The 17432-nt window shown below is 64.2% G+C and overlaps 1 protein-coding gene across 1 annotated transcript in view; it reads right to left on the bottom strand.

Annotated features, from left to right (window-relative positions):
- LOC117641486 (neuronal acetylcholine receptor subunit alpha-10-like) overlaps positions 1–17167 on the bottom strand; it is a 54852-nt gene extending 37685 nt beyond the window's left edge. The window contains exon 1 of the mRNA XM_034378853.1: positions 17097–17167. Within this exon, the coding sequence (XP_034234744.1) occupies positions 17097–17160 (64 nt within the window). The 5' untranslated portion in view covers positions 17161–17167. The remainder of the gene's footprint in view (positions 1–17096) is intronic.
- Positions 17168–17432: the final 265 nt, after the last annotated feature.

The raw sequence follows: 17432 nt of genomic DNA, 5'->3' as shown, positions 1-17432 counted from the left end.
TGGGCCAGAAGACCGGTGGAGGCGGCCAAAACTCGAGACGCGTTTTGAGCTCCAGAGTCGCTAAGTGGGACTCGAGCCGAACGTGTGATCCCACCAATGGATTCCTCGTTCGGAGGGCAATCCATTGGTGGGGTCACACGTTCGGTTGGAGGCCTGTTTAGCGACTCTCGAGCTCAAAACGCTTCTAGAGTTTTTGGCCACCTCCACCGGTCTTCTGGCCCACTGTGCCGCGCCAGAGCGGGCGGCGCGGCGCTCCGCTCGGAAAGTCTTTCCTCCCAGCGGCCCAGCCCGGCCGTCTGCGTCGGTCCGCGCCACTACACTCCAGAATGCTGGCAATTATGACCACCACCGCGCGCCGCTCCCGAACTAACCCCGGTGATAAAAGCGCGGGGAAAGGGGAAAACACTTACACGCTCATTCCGCACCAACAATGAAGACGAATGTGAAGGCGTTTGTAATTTGCCGCGAACGGGTTTCGGTTATCGCTGCCGGGGTTAACCACGTGACTTGGCCAACTTCTTTCGCAGCGCTTCCCTGTGATGTGATTCTGGCCCTTTAAAGCCCGTTAACAAGCGTTGGAAGTCGGAGGCTCGGAGAAATGAGCTGACAAAAAATACCAGGCTGAACCTCAGTCTCAAGACTAAACAGGCTCGTCGCTTGGTAATGATGCTGGTAAAAACACGGTCCGCGTTCGTCCACCGCGGGGCTGCTTCCACTGCGAGTGAGAGCTGCAGCTTCCAGGAAATGCCATCTTATTTTGGCTTGCCCGAGTGGGAACCGGGGATCGGCGGCCAAAGAAAACCAAGCGCCCCGATCCCCGCAAAAACTCCCTCTGGAGAGACTCCAAATCCATTTTTTTTTTCTCGGAGAGGTTCTCACGCCACGAGGATATCCGCTCCGTCGAATCGAATACCGACACTTGACTGACGAGACGTCCAGCGAGCCCTGCCGCCCTGCAGACTGGTTCCGAGAGTCGTCGCTCTGTCTCTCTCGCACTCGTAAGGCGCCCTGTAGAGGTGCGAAAGAGACAGAGCGATAGGCCTGGCGCGGCGGGCCGCGTGGGTTATTGAAGCGCGCACGCACCACCTCGCACCGCCGTGCCCGATAAGTTTGTTGCCGGGTGAGAGTGAGAGCGAGAACGAAGAGCCCGGCACGGCGCTGCCGGCTGTGGCGGCCAGAAGTTTGATTGCGAACGGTGCTCTCGTCGCTCTGTCTCTCTCGCTCTCACGGAGCGTCCCGCAGGAGTGCGAGTGAGACCGAGCGAAGACGCTCAGTTCGGAGTCAAGCTGCACGCCCAGCCAGCCCGGCCCGTCCCGGCCTCGCAGTTCCACGCGTTTTGCTGACCTGGCGGTTTCTCGCCGAGGGAATGAGGAACAGAGCCGTGATAAGGGCGTGCTGGAGCTGGAGGGGAGATTGACAAGACGCAGGCGGCCTCTGCGGCACGCCGCGCCAGACGGCGGACGTGCCCGAAACGCCTCGAACCGCGTCGAACCGCGTCGAACCGCGTCGAACCTCGTCAAACCGCGTCGAACCGCGTCCTCCTCTTTCCGCCACTCGCTCATCCCGCGGCCCGCGGACGAGTCTGTTCCCATTCCTTGTGTTGGAAGTGTCAGGCCGTGACGGGCCGCGAGGCGCGACGCGGCGCGACGCCAGTTTTCCATTTGCATCTGACGCAGTCTATCAATCACAACGGAGCAGCGGACTCGTTTCCGAGAGTCGCTTTCGTCGCTCTGTCCCTCTCGCTCCAATAGGGGACGCCTCATGAGTGCGAGGAAGACAGAACGAGGAAAAGGACCTCTCGGAGTCGGTCTGCAGGGGAGCAACGGAGCAGCGGAGCAGCGCGGTGGCCCGCACGCCAGGGCCGCTGCGAGCGCTGTGGTGGCTGGCAGCGGCGGCAGCCCCGTCTCGCCTCGGCCGACCGGCCGACCGGCGCACAGTGGGCCAGGCGACCGGAGGAGTCGGCCAAAACTCTAGACGCGTTTAGGGTTTTGGCCACCTCCACCGGTCTTCCAACTCACCTAGGGAGCGCCTGCGGGAGCGAGGGTAGGCCAGCCCGCGAGACATCCGTGCCGCGGCGTGGCCTACCCGTCGCAGCGCGTTGCGCATAAGGCTGGCCACAATGATCTGTTGGGACCGCCGTCATGTTCAGGGCACGACGCCGCGCCCTGGCCGGCGGGCGGCACGGAGAGACACATGCAGCATGCATGCTTGCAGGGCGAACGAACGCCGCGCACACCTGTGCTCATTTATTGAACAGGGCCCTCGACTGTAAATTTTCAGCGTCGCAACGTGCCGAAGGCCCGAAGGCCCGAACGCAATGAGCGCGCGTGAATCTCTGCCCGCGGCACCACCGCTCTGCCGTCGCGCACCTGGTGGAGGTGCTGGAGGGGTGACGACGGTGGCGCCGGAGGGCTCGCGCCGTGCCGGGGTTGCCCGCGCCGCCCCGCGCCGCCCTGCGTCAGTCCGTGTCCCTAAACGTGTTTCTTTTCGATCTCATTCCGGAGATGAATACCAATTAGCCTCATCGCGGCCCGACCGCCCGCCTGTCTGTCTGTCTGTCTGTCTGTCTGTCTGTCTGTCTGTCTGTCTGTCTGTCTGTCTGTCTGTCTGTCTGTCTGTCTGTCTGTCTGTCTGTCGAGACCCGATTGGTGCCACTGGCACTGCCACTGGCACTGAATAACGCGCTGTAACTCGATGTCTGCCGTCCCTCAAAGGCGAAGAGAGGCACCTGCCATTTTGCCGCGTTTGCCCGCCATTTGCTGCTCGTTACTCCGTCACACCGTAACGACGGCCTCCACGCGCGGCTCGGCTCGGCTCGGCTCGGCTTGGCTCGGCTTGGCTCGGCTCGGCTCGGCTCGGCTCGGCTTGGCTCGGCTCGGCTCGGCTCGGCTCGGCTCGGCTTGGCTCGGCTTGGCTCGGCTCGGCTCGGCTCGGAGCGGTGCGTAGCGTTGCGAGGCTCGCGGGCGAATTCGCGCCAAATTGCTGAGTATCCCCCACCCCCACTCCGCCGTAATGAAAGACTTTCCGGCCGGCCGGACCAGGGCCTGGCAGGCTTCGCTCGCGCCACCACGCACCACCACGCGGGCGGCCGCGCAATTATTTGCGGATAACGCGAGGTCCTCTCGAGGTCCTCTCTGGGGCTAATAAAACGCAGGCATATCTGAGGCTGAGAAGCTGTCTCCGCGTCTCCAATCTTCCGGCAGCCACGTCACCACCTGCCATCAACACCTGTCCGCCGCCTCCGCCGCGCCCTCCGCGTAACCGTGCCCGTCAACCGCCCCGCCCCGCCCCGCTTCGGCCGGGCTGTCTTGGGGGCGCGAGCGCGCAAAAAAGCGAGGGCCACGATCCCGACGCTGCGCGCTGTGCGCCGCTGTGCGCCGCTGTCACGCCGCGGCGACGGCAAGAGACGGGGGACGGTCCTGCAATCCCGATGTTGCGGGGATTTATGAAAGAAAACCTGTTTTAATTGGAGTGGGGGCGGGACGGGGGTTGACGTGGGACTGAAGGCTGCGTCCGTCCGTCCGTCCGTCCGTCAGTCCGTCCGTCCGAGTCGCGCGTGTGCTCGTCGGGACAACAGTAAGACGGACTTAGCCGCGCTGCGAGCGGCGCCGCACGGCAGAGCGACGCGAAGCAATGCGAAGTAAAGCGAAGTAAAGCTCCTGCAGTGCAGGCCCGACTTTACGCCCCTCTCACGGCGACGACGCGGGGGCCGCGGGGGCGGGGGCGCGCGGGGCGGCGAGATGATTTCGAACAGCGCCCTCCCTGCCCCGCTCGCACTTGTGGGGCGTAGAGTCCTAGAGTGTGGGTGGAAGTGAGTCAGCGCAACACTGCGCGGAAACGCGCCGTGCTAATTCATCCGCGCGTTATTCGAAACTGGCAACCACCTGACACACTGTAAAGAAGAGGCGGTCGCGTCGCCGCGGAGAGAGGAAGCGGGAAGCGCGCGGCCGTTCAAATCGATTGAAGTATAGGTCGCGCGCCGCACCGCCGTCCCGCGGAGCGGAGCCAAGCGAAACCGAAAAACAAACAGGGACGCGGGACGCGGCGCACAAAGGGTCACGTGTGACGATGTGACGATGTTGACACAGACAAGTGTGTCGCGTGACGCACCTGCCAAACACGGAGCGCGGCAGCGCGGCGTCTGGACCGACCACACCGCGGTGCCGCGGGGCCGCGCGGCTGCAGGGCAGAATCGATTCCGACGAGGCAAGCAGGCAGGCAGGCAGGCAGGCAGGCAGGCAGGCAGGCAGGCAGGCAGGCAGGCAGGCAGGCAGGCAGGCAGGCAGGCAGGCAGCCGGTGGCGCACACAGGACGGGAAATTAGTCAGCAAGTCGACAATGGCGCTGAAGATGGCAGAGTCGCGAAGAAGCCGCACAAGAGCGACCCACGCGCGTCGAAGTGACGCCAGCACGCCGGCATGGAAGTTGTGGGCGATGGGGCTGCGCGGTGCACCGGCATGCTTGGTGGTGTTGGTGGCTCCCTGGAGCATTGGTATGCGAGGGCCACGGCACTGTCGCCAGCAGAAGGCCTGGCCTGGGCTGTGCTGGGCGGGGCCAGTGCGCGGCACGACACAGCAGGCCGCACAGTGTAGTACGGGCTGCACAGTGTAGTGAGCATTCACCCATTATTTAGCGACTCTGGAGCTCATAACGCGTCCGGAGTTTTGACCGCCTCCACCGTTCTGGTCCACTGCGCGTCGTCGGGTCCTGGAGAGAAAGGGCGTCCAGGAGGACTGCTGCAGCGCGTGGCAGCTTGCCCTCACGGCTCACTCCGGCTGCAGCGTGCACCCCGCGCCGCGCGGCCCCGCCTTGGAGGCCCCGCCGTGCCGTCCCGCCATGCGCTCTGCTCTGCCAAATCAGATTACCAACTTTTCAAGGAATGTCACCGGATTTATGGGTCCGGTGCCTGCGCATAACAAGATGATGACTTCGCTCGGCATCCAAGCGGCAGTGGCGGCGCCAGGTTGATGGCAGCGCGGAAGGGCTTGCGGGGCGGGGCGGGGCGGGGCGGGGCGGGGCGCGGCGGGGCGGGGCTGCCCTAACGGCAGGAAACATTACACGGCCGCCGCGCCCCAACCGCCCCAATCTGCATCGAGTCCCCGACCCGACCAGTCCCTGATGCGGCCTGGCCTTCATTACCTTTTCCACTTCATTTATCGCTCGGCTGCGGACGCCATCATCGGGGCTGTTCCGACACAGGCAGGCAGCCAGGCAGGCAGCCAGGCAGGCTCCGTAACGACCCTTTTCTTTTCCCTGTCCATCTGTTTGCTGCCTGCCTGCCTGCCTGGCTGTCTGCCTGGCTGGCTGTCTGCCTGGCTGCCTGGCTGGCTGCCTGGCTGCCGCGTTGTCGCCCAGCCTCCATAAGTTGGAATCCCCTGCCAAGACATTGCTTCCACATCAAGGTAAGTCCCGGCTCCCCCTGCTGAGAGGCTACGAGGCTGCGAGGCCGCGCTCAAAGGCTACGCCGCGCTGGTCAAAACCGCATCACCGGCGGCGCGCCGCGTAGCACCGCGTAGCACCGCCATCGACCAGAGAACCAGCGGGACCAGCGAGCGGCAATGCGGCAAATCGGGGAGGGGGCACTGCACGAACTGCACGACGGCGGTCTTCTGCGGGACGCGGATGGATCAGCATCGGAACACGGATCAGCAGCGCGTCGCGCGCAGGCCGCGCAGGGCTCGCCGACAAATGGAGCGGAAACCGAGACCGCGACCTCGCGTGCGGTTGTCACGAGGGTTGTCACGAGGCTTGTCACGGAGCTTGTCAGCGCCCACCCTCTTCTCGACCACGTCCTTCATTTCATTTCGCCCGTCCCGTCGGGCATCGACAATGTCGCCCATCCGAGGTTACAGCATTTTCTCTGTTAAATGAAAAGTAAAATGAATCCGTTTGTGACGTCGAAGCGTCGGCTCGCCGGCGGCTTCGGGCGATCGGAGGGGTGGGCACAGTGGGCCGGAAGGCCGGTGAGGCGGTCAAAATCTCGTACGCGTTTTGAGCTCGAGAGTCGCCGAATGGGACTCAAAGCGAACGTTTGACCCCACCAATGGATTGCTCTCCGAACGAGGAATCCATGGTGGTGGGGGGTCATACGCTCGGCGCGAGTCGAGCAGCTCGACTCGAGCTATGGTTACCTACTCTGGTGTTCAAACGCATCTAGAATTTTGGCCGGTTGCATTGCACCTGTCTTCTGGCCCAGTGTACAATGGCTGTCTGTTTGTTCCGAACACCGCTTTCGTCATGCCTGTCTCCCTCGCACTCGTCGGGCGTCCCGCATGAGTGCGAGAGAGCGACGTCAGCCCGTTGTGCCTGCTTGTCTATCATCATGCCGTGCCGGTTGTCCGCCGGGTATCCAATTAGGCTCGAATGATTCGCACGCGGCGATGCAGCGAACCGTCTAGTCGTCCCGGCGGCCCGGCGGCCCGGCGGCACGCGGGCAGAATAAATAACAGGCCTAACCCCAACGAGTGTCGCAAGCCAAGCCGCAAGCGTGCCTCCCAATCAGAAGCGAGTGAAACAAATTGCCTCTGGGACGGTGGCCCTTTTTTTCTCGTCCCCTGCCCGCCTGCGGCCTTTGGAAAAGGAAATGGTTGCCGCCACGTTGTCCAGGACGCCGTCGTTGTCGTCGGACGGCGAGGGGGGTCGCGAGGAAGCGTTCCGGCGCCGCGGGCCGCGCTCCGTGACTCGAGGGGCTGCGGGGGCTGCGGGGGCTGCGGGGGCCGCGGGGGCCGCGGGGCCGGGGCCGCGGGGCCGCGGGGCCGCGGGGGCCGCGGGGGCGGGGGCGGGGGGCGCGGGGGCCGCGGGGGCCGCGGGGGCCGCGGGGGCTGTGGGGGCTGTGGGGGCCGCGCATTCAACAGATCCATTAATTTCGATTGTGTCTCGAGTCCGGTCACTTTCTCGGCGGCGGTCGAGTCGCGATGAGCCGCGCCGCCGCCGTTTGGACACCGAGCGGCGACCGCGGTCTCGGCGGCGGCATGGCGATGGCGGCGTGGCGGACCCTCAACTAATTCCCCCTTCGCTTCGCAGCTTTGCCCAGGTGCGGCATAATCAGCACCCCCCCCCCTTTCCCCTCCCCCCTCGCCGTCGCCCTGCCGCCGCGGTCGCCAAGTGGAGGCCATCCTTTCGCCCGCCAATAACTGTCTGGGAAGTGACTGGACTGCGGAGCGCCGCCGGAACGCCCGCCCGGGCCTCACCGCAACTCGAGTCGTCCGACTGTCGTCGGGGCGGCCCCGGCCTCGGGACTGGCGGACTGGTGGGGCCAGCCGGAGGGTTGCCGATGCCAACCGGCACGGCGCCCGGCGGCCCGGTCGGGGCGCGGGTCAGACAAGGGGTGCGCCGGGCCGAAACAACGCCATCAACGCGCCGGGATTGAGTTTGGGCCTATCGCCGTGCCGTGTCGCCGCGCCGTGGCGTCTAGGACAACGTGCAGGACCTCGTGGAGGACCGGCCACGCCGTCAACGCTCCGTGCTCAACGACGCGCACGCCTTGCCGCCACTGCCGGACCAACGCCGTTTATCGTCAACGCTCCCAATGGACGCCTCAACGGGCCGTGAAACGCGGTGAACGGGGGGGGCGGGGCGGGGCGGGGCGGGGCGGGGCGGGGCGGGGCGGGGCGGGGCGGGGCGGGGCGGGGCGGGCGGGAACTACTTTGACGCGCAGCCTAGTGGCGGGGGAAAACGCATCGGCTGCAGGCTGGGAGTCGTTTGCATCCAGGGGCGTCCCGTTGGAGCGAGAGGGACAGGGCGACGAAAACGACTCTCTACGAATCATTCTGCGGCGCGGAGTGAGTGGCACGGTGGCAGCAATTGGGGCCGTGTCGCCGTGTCGCCGAGCCGCCCCCGGGGCAGTGAGGCCGAGCCCGGCCGAGCCTGGCAGGACACAATCCCACAGCGAATATCGCCATTAGCATACGCCTGCCGGCCGAGCTCTCTGTCTCTCTCGCTCTCGAGGAGCACCCTGGACGGGTGCGAGAGAGACAGAGCGACGGGACCCGGCGCTCGAAACACGCAAGCTGCCCGACCTGTCCCCGGGTCGAGGCAGACGGCCGCGTACTCTACGACTAGTCTACGACCACGCGCCGTGGCGGACTCCGCTCGGCTCCGCTGCTAAAAGCAACAAGGATTGAGAAACTCTTGAGCTGGCTTTGGGTAGCTTTGGCGTGCGCGCACAGTCAACACTGCCGTGTGATCGAACGCGCGTGCGTGACATGCGGCGGCTTATTAATGAGGCCCCCGCTCCGTCCTCCCCCTCAAGTCCCCCTAAACATTGAATATTTCATATTTTTGTTGCCCCCACACGCGCGGCGGCCTCGGCGGCTGTTTGCAGTCTGCGCAAACACCGCGCCGTTTTCGTATTGCTGCCTTCCGCGCCGCCGGGTTGGCGGCCTCGGCCGGCCTCGGCGAAAACAATAATTCTGGCAGAGTGCGCTCCTAGAGGTGGCCGCGCCGCTGGAGTGGCCACCAATGACCCTCCCCCTCCCCCTCCTCTCTTCTTTCTCTCTTCGAGGTCTCTTCTCCGGGCCATTCATATACATGCCATGCAAATCAGGGTGGCGGTATGATGCCAAGGTATGGCCGGACCCCACAGAGACGGGCGGACGGACGGACGGACAGGCAGAAGGACGGCCAGGCGCACGACCAGGCGGACGGCAGACAGTCGGACAAACAACCCTTCGGCGGCTCGGCGCCTCGCCGCCACTCACGGCAACAAAGGAGTGTCTGGAATGTCAATAAGAGGGAAACAACTGCAATGGGATTACGGCGCGCTAATGGCTACAAGGAGCTCGCGGCGGGCCGACGGCAGCGTGGCGAAGCAGTGGAGAATGGTGGAGGGGCGGTGGTGAAGCGGTGGCCAAGGCCGGAAAAGGGAGGCAGGCCGTCGCCGGAAGCAGTCGCGGCCATCGGCAAGCCAAGGGCGCAGCAAGGGCGCAGCCAGTCTTGCTTCACTTGGCGTCACGGCACTGCGAGGCGCGGCACGGCGGCGCGGCGGCACGGCTTGCTGCCACAGCCTAGCCCGCCTAGCGACAGCCATGCAAGGATTAATCCAGCCACTTGGGAACCACACGGGACGCACGGCGCGACTGCACGGATTTGGACGCCGCCTTTGTTTCCACATTCAGCCCCACCCCCACCCCGCCGTGGCAGGGCCCCCGGCGCCTGGCTCGGCCTGGCGCGGCCTGGCTCCACGGGGCGGGCCGGGGCGGGGCTGCTGTAGCGACCCCGCCCTAACCTGAAGCCAGGTCCCCGTTAGAAAGTTGTATGCACGCCGGCCAGATAGCCCCCGACGGGGTCGCGTCCGCTGGCGCCCTGGCGGTGCAGTGAGTGGTGGCCGGGGGTGGCGGGGACGGCGGGGGCGGGGCCCGGCGGGCAATTTGTTGGCAGCACTCAACAAGCTGCTAATTCACGGCCGGTCCCCGCGGCGCCCGGCCCTTCGGTCCTTCGGCCCTTGTACACCGATCCATCACCAGACTGTGGACACGGCAGCAGCAGCAGGGCCACACGCCCCGGCTGCCCCCGCCGCCCCGGCCGGCCCCAGCTCAGCTCGCAGGCACAACTGTGCATTCAGGGCCATTCAAGGGGCACACTGTGACCGAGATAAAGCGAGCCGGGCCTCAGGCAGGGCAGGGCAGGCAGGGCTGGGCGGGGCTGACTTGCCGGCCTACGCCACGGCCAGGCCATCCAGACCGTGGTCGCGCTATGTATCTCATCCTCCAGCAGCACAAGCTCTGCGTCACCGAGGCCTGCTTGCTGTCGCCGGCCGCGCCTGCCGCTTGCTGGTGGTTGTCCTGGCGCGCCCCAGAGTCACTCCGCCCAAATGGCGTCTTTAATCTTGACGCCGCCGCAGCCGAGCGCCCTGCGGACTCATTCCGAGAGTCCTAATCGTCGCTCTGTCTCTCTCGCACCTACACGGCGTGCCCCTTGAGTGCGAGAGAGACAGACTGACGAAAAAACTCTCGGAATCAGCCTCTCGCAGGCCGACCCGGACGCCCTGGACGGCAGCGTGGCGGGGCGCTGCACTGCAATCTCAGCCCCGCATTCCTCCGTGGTCCGCTGTGCCCCGCTGCAGCCACCGCGCCACGCCGCGCCACGCCTTGCCACGCTACTCGGTCTCTGATTGATTGAGAGCCAGCCGGGGCAGGGCAGGTCCAAGCAGGGCGGCCGGGGCCGAGGGCGGGGCGGACGGCGGGCAGGGTGCCCCGAACCCATCTCGTCCAGACTAAATTAGACGCCGCACACCTTGCCTGCGGAGTGGCGCCGATGGAAGGGTTCTGCGCTGCGGCCGCTGCCTGTCTGCGGTAGCAGCTGCGCTTCCCTTCGCGCCAACATTCTATTACCGCCTTCCACACACGGACACACACACATACACTACACTCACAGGCCACGCGCGCGGCCCGGGCCGAACAAGTATAGAGCGAGATTCGAGCTGCGTTCAAAGGAACTCATTAGGCGTTGCTCTCTCTCTCTCTCTCTCTCTCTCTCTCTCTCTCTCTCTCTCTCTCTCTCTCTCTCTCTCTCTCTCTCTCTCTCTCCCCTCCCCCGCTCTCCTCCAATCAGCACATTGTGAAACACACACTGATATTCTTTTACTAATTTTTTTTCCGCACACACACCCATACACATCCTCATTTGCGTGGGCACGCGTGACACAATGAAAACAACAACAATAAAGCAATGTGAGTGCAACAACAACAAGGGCTGCGCGAGACGAACAGCACCCCCTGACCACAAGCCCGCATCCCAGCCCTCTAATATATCGGCCCAAAGTATCTCGATTACACAGGCCAATTTATTATACCTCCTCACAACAACCCATCGCCTGGCTCGGCCCCGCAGCTCCCAGCCTGCCGTGTTTCTTCGTGCAGGGCACCTGTGTGCGTGTAGGTGCGTGCGTGTGTGTGTGTGTTTGTGTGTGTGTGCGTGCGTGTGTGTTCCCGCACCGCTTTGGCGTGTTCCTGTGTGTGTGCGCGCGCGCGCATGATGTGTTTTTGCGTAGGGGGAAGGGAGAAGGTTAGGCTGCCCCCGTTATAAACAAAAACATGACGCTCCACTTTGCAACATCGCCGCAGCACACACATACAGAACACACGCACACACGCACGCACACACACATTTTCCCGCTATTATGTTTTCTCCTAGCTTTCCGTGCTCTCCTTTCTGTCGGCCCCGGCAGCGTTGGCAGGCTCATTGGAAGGGACTCTGTCAGCCCGGCGGCCAGACACGCCAGTCGGGCCACCGCCCACCACCACCACCACCACCACCACCACCACCACCACCACCACCACCACCACCACCACCACCGCAGCAACAAACACTCGCTAAATTCTTTACACACTTGAGAAGCCGAAAAATTCCGCGAAATCAAGTGAAATCCCATCAAAGTCCAGTAGAATATGACATAGAGGAAAAAATCCTGCAGAATATCATGAAATCTTTGCGGAATCTCGCGAAATGCTGTTCGCCCTTGAAGAATCCTGTGTGCGAAAAAAATGACAGGAGGTTGCCTGGACCACGACCACCCTCAGCTCAGCACCACTCCGCCGGCCGGGGGCAAGGGGTAGCAGCTTCGACGAGACACCTGCTGTTCCACTCGGAAGATTCGGACAAACGCCTTGCCCCTGAAAGGCAGCTCTTGTAATGAGTAGGAGCGTAGCGCCTCCTCTCCCCCCTCTCTCTCTCTCTCTCTCTCTCTCTCTCTCTCTCTCTCTCTCTCTCTCTCTCTCTCTCTCTCTCTCTCTCTCTCTCTCTCTCTCTCTCTCTCTCTCTCTCTCTCTCGCCCTCTCCCACCTGGCCGCCCCTGCCGGTTCGTCCCCCGAGGCGACTGAGCCGCCTGTCGGTCCGTCCTCAAAGGGCGGCAGGGCGGATTCCGCGCGGCGTGTCGTCGCTCCGTCTCTCTCGCACCTGTCCGAGACGCCTCTTGGGCGCGAGAGAGACAGGACGCGAGGTTCGGAATCAGACTACAGATCGAAAGGGGAAGAGAGGGGAGGGGGGGGGGGGGCAAGCTGTGTCGCAGTATATAGAAAGGGCAAGAGGTGTGCGCCACCTTCGCACTGTATAGAGCGTGCCCGGCGCACTTCATTGGTTGGCGAAAAAGTGACCCTGGCGGCAGCACTCTGAGCCACTCCGCGCCCAGGGCCCGAGGGCAACGGTTCTCAACCTTTTACGGCTCGAACCCCATTTAAAAATAAAAGCGACCCCACAGACAAAATTTAGCGCCCCTTTCCCCCCCTCATACTTAACCCTCAACCACCAAATTCAAAATTGCAATTTTTTTAAAAATATTGGGTGTTTGCTGCGGTGCAATTTATTTTTTGGCCGCAGAAAGGGCAGAAGAGGCGGTGCGGCTGCGTGCTGGCACCGGGAGGCGAACCCGCGAACCTTGACACAGGCGTGCGCGGCGCAGCGAGGCAGAGCGGGCCGCTACCTCGCCCCGGGGCGCCGACGGCCGAGCCGACGGTATGCTGACGGGCTGACGAGGGTGAGACAGTGGCCAGGCCAGGACAGGCAGGGCATTGTGTGTTGCACCTGCACAGCCCGCCTGTCCGTCCGTGCGTCCGTCAACGCGCCAATCGTCCGTCCGTCTTGATGTTGCCGACGCGCACACACTCGCGCGGACAGCGCGCGGCAAAGAGACCATGATTGTTCGGCTCTTATTTGATTTGTTGTGCACCGATGCAGGCTGGATGCAGGCTGGATAGCGCCGAGTGCCGAGCAAACACATAACGTACATCAATCAAGCACGCTGCAGCGACGCGACGCCGACGATGCAAAGGGCGCACTCATTCGGGGCGGGGCGGGGCGGGCCACAGGTCAGCGAGCGCGGGCCGGGCGGGGATCACAGGAGCACACAGGAGCGACATGGGACCACAGAATCACAGGGAGGGCCACGGGTCCAGACCGTCCAGACGGCTACAGGACCACAAATCTCTCACCACCTCTTCACACACAACGCCTTACACACACGCTCTCGCTCTCACACACACAGAGTGAAAACCACGCGCAGACTCCCTCACGCCTCGGCCCAGGTAGCTGGCGACATAACTAACTCTTTTCAAGCCGCAGGCGAAGGGAGGAATTGGCGGTGAGGACATCAAAGAGTTTGCTAGGGCTCCCCGATTGACCGCTGGGAGTGCTGCCGAGGGGCGGGGCGGGGGTTGGCTACACTCCAGCCCTGCAGGGTATCCTAGTCCCAAAACTAGGCCTTCAGACTGACTGAGATTAAGACCACTCTGTTGATTATTTTTTTAAAAGAAAAACAGGATTTTGATTCTACTTTTTCTGTTGTCACTGTTGCCCTATTTTCTGCACGTGGGAACTCGAACCCAAAATGGCGCCATTCGCGTTATCTAACGATGGCGCGGCATCGATTCGTCTAATATAACAAGGGAATGGGCGGAGCGGCGCAACTCGACGCGGCTCGGCTCGGCTCGGCTAGGCTCGGCTCGGCTCGGCTCGGCTCGGCTCGGCTCGGCTCGGCGCGGCTGCAATAACAACAAATACCGGGTCGGCAGCCCGTCACCACTCTGGCGGAAAAATTCCTTTCCGCTTTCATCCACACCGACGCAGCAAAGGCTGCCAACAATAAGCTGGAGATTCCGTTCGCAAGACTGCGATGCGCTGCGATGCGCTGCGATGCCATAATACGCGCAGGTCTTCTTCCCCCACCCCCCTAGTTCGTCCGAGGCATCATTTCGACGGTCTACTCACTCGAGCAGCCGAGAGGGTTTGATAAATGTCGAAACAAAAGACGGACGGCGTGAGGAGGCGTTGAACCAGCGTCCTTCCACTCCGAAGGCGCGCTCGCTGTCCACTACGCTGCGCGGCGGACGCCGTACTAGCCCTGTCGAGACAGTGGAGACGCACGGCCGACAATCCCTCATCGCGACGCATCAATGGCGGCTCATTAGGCCGCTGGTAATGATTGGCCTCGGCGCCTCGGCCCATTTAGTGTATCCAGCATGACGAATGGCGCGGCGTGGCGTGGCGTGGCTCGGCGCGGCGCGGCGGGGGAGGCCGCCAAGACGGCCCTAATGGAAAAGAAGGGCTGCCTCAGACGAGTCTGGACGAGCCCCGGCATGGCAGTCAGTCTAGAGCGCGCGCCTCCGGAGCCGCGCTTTGCAGCAACCCACTCCAGGAGCACTCCAGCGCGGCGGGCTGTGGGACTCGACCTCCAGAGGCTGGCTGGCTGGCCGGCGTGCCGCGGCGTGCAGACCCCATCCGGGAAATCAAACGTTCCGATGGGTTCGCAATGCCGGGAACGACTCCGGCACGCGCGCTTTAAAACTCCGGCCAACTCGCCGCCAGGCCGCCAGGCTGCCAGGCACTGTAAAGTTCCCCGCGCGGGATTCCGACCAGCGAGCGTCTTGCGACTGCCGCGCCGCGCTCCCCAGCTGCAGGCTGACGCTGATGGAGAGATTGGCCATTTCTCAGCCAATGATAACGGGGCTGCTTGCGGCCCGAGGCCGGAGGCTGGCTAGAAGGCTGGTCGAAGGCTGGTCGAAGGCTGGCTGCAGGCTGGCTGGAAGGCTGGTCGAAGGCTGGCTGCAGGCTGGCTGCCGTGCTGGATGCCGGCCTGGCTGCAGGGTCCGCGCGTCCGCGGGGGCCGGCCCACCGCCAGCCCGCCACAGCTGCAGCATTAAGGCGTGCCCCCAGCCCCGGGCAGTTTGCCTGATTAATTATCGGATTAAAACCACGTGCGCGGCCAGTGCGCAACACAGGCCGCCTAGACGGCACACATTTTCGCCAGTCTAATGCGGCTGAAAGAGCTAATAAGGCCGAAAAACCCGGCGGGAGGCGAGAAGGCGAGAAAACAGGGACAAAAAGGAAATCTGGAACGAAAACTGCCATTTAGTGTCAAGGGGTGTCTCGGCGAGAAAGCCGCAAGCCGCGGTCCTGGCGGGAACGAAACATAACATTCTGCGGCACTCTAAAAATGCGTCCTTGTCACTTTTTCCCCGACGCTACTTTTCACCGGCAGAATAAGACGGCCCGGGGGCGGGCGGACGACCGCTATAATTTTAACGTCGACAAGAACCTGCTCCGGCGGGGGCGAGGTGGGGTGGGGTGGGGTGTGGCGGGGCGGGGCGGGGTGTGGTGGGGTGGGGCAGGGCGTGGCGTGGCGGGGTTCTGAGTTGACGTGCGCCAATTTCTCAGCCAAGTTCAATGTGACCGTCAGCAGGTGTCCCGACTTGATGGGGGAAGGTGAGGGCGCCGAGGGGGAGCAGCGCGGCGTCGGCGGTAGCACTACACAACCACAGCCTCGCGCGCCCCGTCAGTCCGCCCTCATTTATTGGATCGCAGTCGGCAGCACTGCTTTGAGCCGATTCGGCACACGCTCGCTGGGGTTGGCGCGCGTGGCGCGTGGCGAGGCCTGGGCAAGGCCTGGGCAAGGCTTGCCCGGGCCGCGGGGCGCGTTAGCGCCTCTAGCGGAACGCGGAACCCCCATCGGCATTAACCGTGCCCGCATGTCAGTGCGGCAGCGGCAGCCCGGTGCCTCCCTGGCCTGCCGCCCTGCCGCCGCGACGCGGTTCAAGGTGCACAGGCAAGAAGGGGACGCCGGCGCGGCGTGGAACGTGGAACGCCCAAGGGAACGCCTGCAATCCTCAGGGTAGGCCGACCCGCCGCGCCTCCCAGTGCACCGCGTTGCCTACCCCGCCGCCATCGGGCGCTCGCTCCGCCCCGCCCGGTCGCCGTGCCTGGCCTTGCAGGCCTGGCGGCCTAAGCGCGGGTCAGCGCGGCAGATGGCGGGGCTGCCGACTGCAGGGCGCCCCGGTAGCAGCCCGGTAGGCCTCGAGCGGGCCTCTGCCGGGCCGGACGAACCCAGAGTGGATTTACGGCGAAACGCGAGTGAAAAATAAAGTTTTCTGTTTACAGAGAGACCGGCAAGTTTTAAGCGCATGGCGGCCGGCGCCAAACTTGAACACAAAGCCAGAGTCTCTTTAGAATCGCGCCGCGCCCGCCGCGCTTGAGACGGGACGGCCCGGACGGCCGGGACGGGGCGAAGAAGGAGTTAACAGAAAAGGGGGAAAAAGGGTGGAAAACAATTATTGAAGAAGGCAGCATCCCCGCGCATTGTAATTGGTGCGAAAATAAAAAATAACAAGGTAGCCGCGCCGCGCTGGCGAGGCGAGGCGGGCGGGCCCGGACTCGGTGACAAGTTGAACGGCCCAAAGAAAGAATCAATAGTGTAGCGGGGAAACTGAGCGGCCCGCTCAGAAAGTCTTTAGTCCCCTCCGCCACGCTCCGCCACGCTCCGCCGGCCCCGTCCGCCGTCCGCGCCGCCGACGGCGAAAATACAAACAGCAATAATGGGCAGGCACTGCAGGGCGACAATAACGACTCTGGTCCCGCCATCGACTCTATTGGTACCCACGACGGCGTTGGCGGCCTTGGTAGCCTTGGAGGCCTTGGTAGCCTTGGTGGTCTTGGCGGCCTTGGTATCCTTGGCGGCCTTGGAGGCCTTGGCGGCCTTGGTAGCCGTGGAGGCGTTGGCGGCCTTGGCGGCCTTGGTAGCCTTGGAGGCGTTGGCGGCCTTGGCGGCATTGGTAGCCTTGGAGGCCTTGGCGGCCTTGGTAGCCTTGGAGGCCTTGGCGGCCTTGGCGTCAGAAAGGCAGACGTCTCTGCGGATGCTGCGGTGCGTTGCGGCGCGGTGTGACTGGCGCGGCTGGGGGAATAACTACCACTGCAAGTGCGCCGCCCTCGCCGCCACCTCCGCCGCCACCTTGATCGCGTCAAAGTTGTTAATTAGTTTGCGCGGCATTGTGAGTCCCGCAGCAGCCCTTCCCCCTCCCCTCCCCTTTGGCCACGTCGGCGAGGGCCGGCCGGCCGAGGGTGGCACCCCCGAAACAAAATCTTAAATATGACGGGAAGTTGGGGATTGGAAAACGCAGATCGAGTCCATTCGCAGACAAAACGAGCGGCGAACTTCCGCGTCCGATGCCGGGACTAGCCGGGACAGGCCGGGCACGCCGTCGTCCTCGCCGAGGGGGACCAGCGGGGACCAGCGGGGTCCACCCCAGCGGGCGGTCGACAGCAGCCTCGCTCGAGGCTTCGCTTGCTTCGCCTCCGCTTCACACCCCGGAAGTGGGTCAGTCAGTCACTCACCTGGGCCGCAGAGCAGGCCGCACAGCAGCAGGCCGAGGAGCGCCGCCGTGCTGGCGGCCATCATGGCCTGGTCCGGGAGCGCGGCGAGCGCGGCGAGCGCACCACCACCAGCCTTCACCAACCGCCACTACCAGCGCTGCGGCGGCGGCCCGGGCTGCGGCGCGGCGCCGACGGCGCGGACGGCCATGACGGGCTGCAACAAGATCAAGCAGTTTATTTTCGCAGCCGCCGCTCGGCTCGCCTGCAGGCACGCTGGCACGCTGCGTCGAGGACTCCCTGCCGGCCTGCCAGACTCGGCGACGCTGGGGTGGGGCGAACAGGCCAATGCAGCTGCAG

This window comes from Thrips palmi, unplaced genomic scaffold, assembly GCF_012932325.1.
Source record: "Thrips palmi isolate BJ-2018 unplaced genomic scaffold, TpBJ-2018v1 HiC_scaffold_15, whole genome shotgun sequence".
NCBI classification, from domain to species: domain Eukaryota; kingdom Metazoa; phylum Arthropoda; class Insecta; order Thysanoptera; family Thripidae; genus Thrips; species Thrips palmi.
This window is presented reverse-complemented; position numbering and strand designations above follow the sequence as displayed.